General features: G+C 38.7%; 1 protein-coding gene across 1 annotated transcript in view; it reads right to left on the reverse strand.

Annotated features, from left to right (window-relative positions):
- Positions 1–9,605, reverse strand: part of LOC110153345 (polyamine-transporting ATPase 13A3-like) — a 33,094-nt gene extending 23,489 nt beyond the window's left edge. The window contains 4 exon segments of the mRNA XM_020917219.2: positions 46–201; positions 1,093–1,266; positions 2,428–2,499; positions 9,345–9,605. Coding sequence (XP_020772878.2) covers positions 46–201; positions 1,093–1,266; positions 2,428–2,478 — 381 coding nt within the window. The 5' untranslated portion in view covers positions 2,479–2,499; positions 9,345–9,605.
- Between the last annotated feature and the right edge of the window lie 366 nt (positions 9,606–9,971).

Genomic DNA, 9,971 nt, shown 5'->3' on the forward strand with positions numbered 1-9,971 from the left:
AATAACCCCATAGAAACTGGCGTATTAAACTGAATCAGATCTGACCTGTGCGGTTTGTTGTTGTACACTTTTCTCATCATGCTCTTCGTTGGAGAGGCTGCACTTCCTGGTTGGTGTGTGCAGCTCCAGGTTTTCGAAGGGCCTGCGACCGGGGGCAGACATGGAGTGGACTCTGGCCCGGAACCACTGTTTGAACTCATCCTGTGGGGACAGATGCCAACGTAACACAGGAGAAAGACTATGCATGATTTCTAACCAAGTATTTAGGTTCATTATCTGGTTCTGTTAAATCTCAAAGAAACAAATATACAACAGTGTGACCAGATATGATCATTCATTAGGTGTGTAATGAGACAGAATTTTCACGAGAACGAGACAAGATGAAATTGTGACTTTATTTAGAAGAATAATTGTGTTGTTCAATTCACAGTTGTGGCCTCACCTTTTTATTTACTTGATTTAACATTACTCATGTCAATGAAGTACTGCCTTTTAGAACTACAGACCATCATTTTTCTCTTGTGTGCACAAACTTATGGAAATTTTGTCTTGCAAGATCTTGTGGGACGAGATCTTGTCCCTGCAATTTATTTTATAGTATCAATTGCAAGGATGCAACGATCCAGTACTGGTACTGGTATTGGATATCAGCGCTGATACTGAAAAATTTGCTGCATTGGCTATAGGCTTCCAAATATCGGTTCAGTTGATATCCTGGTTGGTCATATTAATGTATGTAATTAGACTTCATTGGTGGGAGTTGGTTCAGTGTTCAGAATGTTTGAACTTTTATTCAAACAAAGTTGTTCATCAGCAGTTATTTGAGAAATAAATAACAGCTACATGGCACATTCAGTTTTGTTTTGTTTAATTTTTGTTCAAAGGAATTAAATACAACACTGGTTGATATCGAGTATCTGTAGATAGTTGAAGTTATAGTATCAAAATCAGTCTTAGAACCGAAAAAGCTGAATCGTGCCTCTCTACTGATAATATTCTTCACAAATGCATGAGGAAAGAAAACTGTCAAGACTAAAATAAGAGCAGAATGTACAGTGTGCAGAGTGTTTAGAGAGTTTAGAGAGTCCGTACCCTGGAGCGCAGCAGCACAGTGTGGGCCTCCCTCAGGCTGCACATGGAGCTGGTGCTCTTCACACTCCACTGAGGGAGCCAGTACAGCAGCAACAAGAGGAGACCCCCAGAGCAGACCACACCCACAGAGACCAGGGCCAGCTTCCAGGGACAGGGCCGGTACCCCCACACGTCCTGAGACACAACAGGGCACAGACCAGAGACCAGAGTGAGCAGGGAAAAACATGAGGGACACTGTTACAAGATGTGAGTCGGTCATTCTCAAAAAGCATATGACAGGGTTTCAAGTTTTGTACTTATTGTTTGGTTCAGTGGGTTAGTAGCCGTGATCAATATTTTTCATAGTTACCTGGTCCCCGAAGGATTGACCAGGTTTTGTATTCACCCTGTGTGTCTGTCCACCCGCGATAATTCCGTCATTTATGGACCGACTGTCACCAAATTTGATACGTGGGTCAAGCCCCCGTGCCCGATGCCACAAAAAAAAGGTTTGATGATGGTCCGAGGTCCTTTGAGGTCACACGGGTCAATTGAAAGGTCACGTCATTATAAAGGATCGGCAATTTTGACAATTTCTGAACCATCTGCGGACTAAAATATTCACCCAATCGTCACACAAGTTGCCACACACATAGCTAGGGTATGGGCTGGGCTCTTCATAAGCTGCTTCCGTGGTGATGAACTGCCCCCACCAATGCCTCATGGGGGACCAGGTTGTTATCTCTGATTGCGCTTGTTTCAGTTAAAGGTGCATTGTGTAACTTTTCTGGTGGAGAGTCTGTTAAATGCTTTTCTCTATGGAGATGTTATTGCTTTGCCTGGAATGTTTCACAGTATGGAATTAAACCTTTCAATCTTTTCTTCATAGAGACGAAACCAGACCAGGCTACAGGTCAGATCTGTGGAGAGGTGACCCTGCTCACAGTCAGAATGCCTGTTTTTCTGGGTATTTTTGAGCTATAAAACCACCTGTGATTGAATAAAAGTAAGATAGAGCTGTTTAATGTCATACTGTGGAACATTCTAGGCAGAGCAGTGACAGATCCATAGAAACAACCAACCAAAAAGTGACATAGTGCATCTTTAAGTGGTAGTTTGTGGAGAACAAATAAAAATACAGGAAATAGCGTGAAGTTCTAAAGCACAAACCCTATACCTGTGTTCAAAGCAGAATTTACACGCAAAGGTATTTTTCTGGCAGTGTGAAGTATCATTTAGTAAAATAAAGGCGTTGTCCGTTTTATTGGTCTATATATAGTAAATCTGATGCACTTTAGACTTATCTGGCCGCTGTTTCAGATAGTGAGTTTGTAATAAAAACACAAGATTACTGACCATCTCATCATCCTGGCCCTGGTTGATGATTTTCACATCTCCTGTCTTCATCCTGCAGAAGAACGTCGTCTCCTACAAAAAAAAAAAATCCAAACACAACCAAAAAGACACTGATTCATTTCAATATTTGATTTTTTCCCCCTGTGCCTCCTGATAGAGGTTACAGTTATATCAATAAATCTTTATATGAACATGTTGGTTTGGTTTTTAATTGATTGTTTAGCTCTGAGGCAAAGCTAAAAATAACAATAAGTGAAACATTACACAAGATGGGAATTCTTGTGTAATGTTTCACGCTGTTACCTGTGTTTACTGCTGGGATTTTGTCATTGGAGACAGTACGGTCAGTGACAATTCCAATTTTAAAAGCTTACATTCATTTGTTGTTTACCTCTATTTAATCTGTTTTTACTAAAAGCACAGGATTATTTCACACAGTATTATAAATAAAGTAAAGTAATGTATCTAAATTACTTTCCTGAGGCACTAAGTATATTACACTATTACAATTATGGATGGGCATTCGATTAAATTTTCTTAATCGATCGTCGGGAGAATTAACGATCGATTATCGATTAATCATTAACGTTTTTATATTAAAATGATCATCATTATTATTATTATCTGCACTACTAATCTGCATAAATAAATTCAACTTTACAACATATAAACCGTAACGACTCTAGAGCCACATCAGCCCGTTTAACATTATAATGTGTTTAATGCAGATTTGTGCAAGTCTCACAGAAACAAAACTTAAAACCACATTGATAAACTGCATAAACTAAGCGAAGAAAAACAACTCTTGTGCAATGATGCGGTTCAACTTCTGCTGGACTCAGTGGAATACAGGTTAGTGTGACCGTATTTGTGTTTGTCAAAACCAGGACACCGTACGGGGGGAGGGAGGTGGGGACTCGTCATCGACATTGAGCGACTCTCACCTGGTAAAGCTTTTTCATGTTTTTCGGTGTCCAGGTGAACTTTTCCCCACTGGACACCGAAACATATGTGCTGCTTTGTACACTGTGCACATGGACTCACACTTGTCCCGACCGGAACAGAAAATGTGGAAATTCCACGCTTCGGCACGTTGCAGGCGGACCGACTGTTTGTGTCTTGCTCCTTCTGAGTTGAGAGAACTACATGTCCGGACCCCCGTTTGTCCCCGGAAATGGACGTATGTCGCCCTACGCTATGCACAGCAACCTACAATCGGTTTGTCGAATAAAAATGTACGTAATCGATGAAATTCTTAATGATCAATTAATCGACTAATCATGCCCATGCCTAATTACAATATATTAATATATTATCCAAGTATGCATACAACTAATATACTTTTTAGTAACTTTCCAACACTGGAAGTGAAATTTTCAATACAGGATTAAACAGTACAGGATTAATCAAACACGAATCAACCAAGTAGACCAAAAGACAAGTGAGTAAGCTAAAGATGAGTAAATGTCATGATTACAACCTACACAAAAGTTTATTTTACAAAGTATGTCCCCTTTAAACTCTTAGCCTTCTAACAGAATAACATTTTCTCAGTAAATTCAAGCATAATCTATTGAATGATATGTTCTTTAGCTGTGGGCCCTAGTGGAATAAACCTACACGAATTTATTCCACAATTTCTTGGTTTAATTTAACACAAATAACACAACTAGACCAAATCTGAACTCCTCTTGTGTTACGAGCTCAGGGATCAGAGGAGCAGTTACAGTGTTTCTCTGACATTAACATAAAGGAGCTGCCTATGGCTAAACTGCACGGCGTGTCCCGACTCGACAGCTCCGACGATGATGGGGGCTTCTCTGGGAACTGAATTAATCACCTTTTTACTTAGAAAATACTGACAGGCAAATACTGATCCAGGGTTTGTACAGTGTAACAGTGTAATAACAACAGATATTAATCTGAGAGTAACACTTTAAAGGTTTTATATTACACAAAATTGACTCTTGTGAGTTTTAAGTCATAATATAATGTTGCTACCTCATGAAAAACACAGTTGTGTTTTGTTTCATTCACACATGTTTGAGTAGTCTTTTTTTTATTAGTCTGTCTACATCTCCAATGCACAAAATGCTCTGTTCTACCTTGTGATGTCATGTAGTGGTAGTTTTCAAGTGAACAGCTTCTTTTATCTTTAGTTCAGTAGAGATTGGCAAAGAAAATCAAAACAAACATTATGACATTTGGTATGTCTTTAAAAGGGGTGGAGCTCTGGAACAACTGTACAGAAGACCTAAAAATGTGTACCACACTCTTCCAGTTTATAAAGAAGTTTAAATGTTTAACTCTGAGCAGATACATGAAATATGACACTTAGTTTGTGCTGTAGTATTTTACCGTACTGTTATTGATTTGTTTCCTCTTGCTGTATTTATGAATGAACTGGTGTCAAGATGACGCTCTGATAAAGGAATAAAGGGCAAAGGCAAAATAAGCTCAAGCTTCAGCCTACACTTTTTCAGTCTGTTAAATAAAAACTGTGAAATAATGTCAGAATATACCTGTGACCCAAATAAAATACATTTTAAAAAGTTCTAGGGCTGAAATTATCCCAATGATTCCAGTTAAGGGTGTAACGATATCCAAGGCTCATGATATGATATTGTCACAGTATGAACCTCACAGTACGATATTTTTGCAATATCATGGGAAAGCTCACGATATGGTGGAGAGGCTCACAACGAGGGATGTAACAATATCCAAATCTCTCTGTACGATATTTTAACAAAATACATCTCATGGTGCGATATTTATTGTGATATTTTGTGGAGTTTAACATGCTACTCTTCCTCTCACAAACTAAATCCAAAGAACTAAGACTTAAAAGTGTTAGAACTGTTATTTCTTCTTGTAGTATACATTGAAATGGAGCAAAGGATTATGGTCTATGTAGTTCTCTCTGTGTTTTATTAGCTTTTGCTGCACCATAACTCTTCATTTAAGCAAAGACACTTGTAATTCGATATATTGTGATGGTCCACGATATTATTGTGAGAACCTTGATGATACGATATCACGATATTTCAGTTATTGTTACATCCCTAATTCTAGTTAAGGTGTGTCGAGTTTAAAAACACAGTAGAGCACTTCCTGTATCACCTCATGACATCACAAGGTGGAACAGAGTGTTTTCTGTTTGAGACGAAAATTTGGCCTAAATATGCACGATTTGTGTGTTAATGAAACAAAACACAACTCCATGTATGTTTGTGATGAGAAAACAACATTACAGCAGATAAGAAAATAGTGTCATATGGACCCTTTAAACATATTTAGGCTGACACTCAAGAAGTGCTCCACTGTGTTTTTAAAATCCATACACTTTCACTAGAATCATTTGGATGATTTTAGCCCTGGAATTGCAAATCTCTACAAAACTAAAGGTAAAAGGAGCTGTTCACTTGAAAACTAGCAGGTGGAACAGAGCATTTTGAGCTTTGGAGACAACAACAGATTGATAATGTAGGATTACTCAAACATGTGTGAATGAAATAAAACACAACTCCAGGTTTGTTTTTGAGGAGGTAATGCCATTATAAAGAGTGGATTTTGCATAATATAGGACATTAAAGGAACAGTTTGGAATTTTGAACATTGGCTCACTAGGAAATGAGGCCCTGAGTGTTGGAGACGTGTGGAGACACTTTTTGAAATATTCCCTCCAGTCCTTGTATTTGCAGAGGTCACTGGTGTTAGACTAGTGCAAGTCAATGGTCATAGTTCTCCTGCCACTAAAAACAGTCTTACCCACTCCACAAAACAATTATTACACCAGACTGTCCATGTGAATGTCTGTGTCGATAGAATAATGTTTGAAATAAAACTAACCTTGCATCACATTTATTTATTTGAGACAGGGACAGCGCACAATTTTTACATTAACCTTAACAGGAGATTGTTTACAGGTTGTAGCACCAGTGATAATTTCCACCTGTAGTCCCTGGGCAAATTCATTGATTGATTGTGTTTAACTGACGTTGACTAGTAACTGTTCTTGGAGACCCGTGTAGCATGTTTTTTTGGGTTGATGGGGGAAACCAGAGCGCCCGGAGGAAACCCATCCAGACACAGACAAACATGCAAACTCCACACAGAAAGGCCCCAGGCATGTAGCATGTTGAGGGACTATTTTCTCATATATCAGTCTGCCACTGCCGAGCTTTCTATCAGGAAGTACTCACTGCTGCTGCTCAGACATAAATCCTTCAAATTCAAGGTTGGTTTTACTTCTAAAATTATTCTATCAACACAGATATTCACATGGACAGTCTGGTGTAATAATAGATTTTCTTTGGGTGTTTTGTGGAGTGGGTAAGACTGTTTTTAGTGGGAGGAGAACTATGGCCATTGACATGCACTAGCCTAGCACCAGCGACCTCTGCAAATACAAGGACTGGATGGAATATTTCAGAAAGTGTCTCCACACATCTCCAACACTCTGGCTCATGAGGAAATGAAGTCCTATGTCCAAAATTCCAAACTATCCCTTTAAATTCCATATTGCTCACTATAACTGTAACTATAGCAACATGTTGATAACCAAATATCATAAAGACTATCTACTGGTATTTGTAAAGTACAGTAGTAGTAACAGTAAAAACGTAATTACAAACAGATTACGGACTTGTTAAGCACTGTAAATAAAGTGCATTGAGCTGAAACTCCCAGAAACCTTTGCTCTCTTCTTAGTTCTGTCCAATCACAACACAGCGACCTCTGCTCCATTATCAGTGCACAGTCTATGAGAGAAAACACCCACGGAGTTTAGTCTGGGCAGCTCACAGCACCTTTGGGTGGGGGTAACAGTCATGTATAAGCTGAGAGGTGGTTCTCAAAGGGTGGTACACTGGGTTCCTCTGGTGGTCAGGAATATCCAGTAGTGATTTTGCGATTTCAGTTTTAAAGGTGCATTCATTGTGTAACTTTTTGGTGAGGGGTCTGTCATTGCTCTGCCTGGAATGTTCCACAGTGTGATATTAAACAGCTCTACTTTACATTTATTCAATTACAGGTGGTTTTACAGCTCAAAAACACCTAGAAAATCTTTTCATTTTAAAGAGTTCAGTTAAATCCCCAGTACGTAATTATTATAATTTTTTTTTAATTGCACTAAAAAACAGAATAACTAGCATCCTTACTCTGAGTGGGCTTGCGTATCCACAAACCTGACCCGTATTTGGTCTGGAGAAGGGTCTCTTCCAGCTTGTTTCCATGGAAATATAGTTCCTTTTGCTATGATATTCCACAGTATGGCATAAAACATATCTATCTCCATGAAGAATGTTCCAAAGTATGGTTTTAACTTTCTTTCTCTATGGAACACATGCAGGTGATGTGCCAGCTCCAGAAAGTTACATACTGTCACTTTAAGCCAAGCAGCTATTTTAGATCAAAAGAAAACTGCAGACAGGAAATACACTGGCCATAGTTAAAGGTCATATATTACGCTATTATTATTATTATTATTATTATTATTATAAATAGACTCTTGTGAACTTTAAATCATGTTAAAATGTAGTGTTTTGTTTCATTGACACATGTTTGAGTAATCCTGGTGTATTAGTCTGTCTACATCTCCAAAGTTCAAAATGTTCTATTCCACTTTGAAGCTGTAGATTTCAAGTGAACAGCTCCTTTTACCTTTAGTTCAGTGGAGATTGGCAATTCCAGGTCTGAAATCATCCAAATGATTCTAATGAAGGTGTATGGAGTTTAAAACACTGTGGGGTTTTCAGTTTAAAAGAAAAACTCAGCCTAAATGTGCAGTGTTTGTGTGTTAAACATGTGTGAATGAAACAAAACACACAACACCGGGTCTGTTTTTGATGAGGAAGCAACATAATATAGAGCAATGTGGACCCTTTAAGTAAGACACACTTTTTAAGAACTGTTTTTGTTGTTTAAGAGAAAGAAAGGGGGAAAAAATTGAGCAATGGGAGGCTACAACTAGTAATGTCTTTGAGTATTCCAAACATAACACCAACACAGAACAACCAAATAAAAATTCAAAAAGGAGTAAGTAGAAGAAATACTTACTTTCTCTCTTCTCTTTTTTTACTAACATATACATCAAACATTACGTAAAACTTTACAGTGTTACATAAAACTGAGTTAATCCAATAATTATCCAATAATCTCTGCACAGAATCAGTGATATAATGTCACACAATAAAAAGCAACAACTCTACACACATAAAAGAGTCCGTTTGACCTTCCATCCAGACACTGACTGGATGTAAACAAGTGAAGGCAAGTCACTATTTCCCCCCTGTGTCTCTTCTTATCAGTCTTTAGGTAGAACTGATTGCATCTTAAAACTGCCTAAACTCTCTAACCCCTGCTCCGTTAATGTCACTGTCAAGTAAACGAACTAACCAACAAATCAATAAATAACTCTAATTAAATCAGCTTAGTACACTTGTGTTCAGAATGAGTTTTTGTTTTTACAACATTATGTGAATTAAAACATTGAACCAACAAAATAATCCATAGGTCCCAGATGGTCCTTACTTCAGTCTATTAAATATTTATACAAATCTAATGTGCCTTGGCTGCGTACAATAAATAATGGTCAGTTAGTGGACTGTAATTTGTGTTTTAGATCAATTTAATATTTTCAACAAAATAGCCCACATGTGTAACGTAAAATAATACTGGTTAATTACGTAATATCTATTCTGTGCAAGTTTCTTCCATAGCCACCGTGCAGTCAGTCAGCAGAGTAACTTTGTGCACTAAGACACTCGCGGTACAAAGGCGCAATAAGAGCTCGTTCACACACATTATAACGTTGTTTCCTTCCTCTACGTAAAATCTCGCGTTAAAGACGTCGACAAACCTCTAAAACTACGTCCTCAAGTGCAATAAATAACCAAAGTTTGTCGCCAATAACTTACCGATCAGTGATCAATCGGCCGCATGCTGCTCGAGACGTGAAGCTTTGGAGACGACGCGCTCAGCAGCCCGTACGTGAGCAAGGCGCGTGTGCGTGGAGGGAAAAGACAAAACACGGATCCACGCTGCGGAGTACGGGACCGTCCCAAAGCGGCCCACTCCGAAGGAAGTGCAAAACAGGATGTGAGGTCATTACAGGACACTTTGGGCTCAGTTCGTGCGAGTTCGGACAAACTCTGGAGTCGTGCGTAAAGCAGGTGAAAGCATCCGTGCGCACGGAAAGAGGGGGGCGAATACAACACCGAGTCTGAGCACGAGCGGAAAACGTGATGTGAGGCGCGTCACTGTGACAGGAAAGATGAGAAAGGCCAGAGTCTTAGGCCGCTCTCTGCTCCTCATCAAGAGAGAGATGGACTCGTCTGGGAATCAAACCTACAGTTTTATTCGCACTCATTTGTGTTTATTACAAGAGATCAAAATATGAGAGTTAATGAATGAACATGTATCTCTAATTGAAAATGAAATATATATATATTTAAAAAACAACTGATTCCATTTGATGGTGGAATATCTCTCCCACAGTTAAAATTATGAATAAGCATTTTTCCATCAGCCCACACAGTAAATAT

Source organism: Boleophthalmus pectinirostris, unplaced genomic scaffold (genome assembly GCF_026225935.1).
Source record: "Boleophthalmus pectinirostris isolate CB_2022bp ecotype Guang Dong unplaced genomic scaffold, ASM2622593v1 HiC_scaffold_16, whole genome shotgun sequence".
Lineage (NCBI taxonomy): Eukaryota > Metazoa > Chordata > Actinopteri > Gobiiformes > Gobiidae > Boleophthalmus > Boleophthalmus pectinirostris.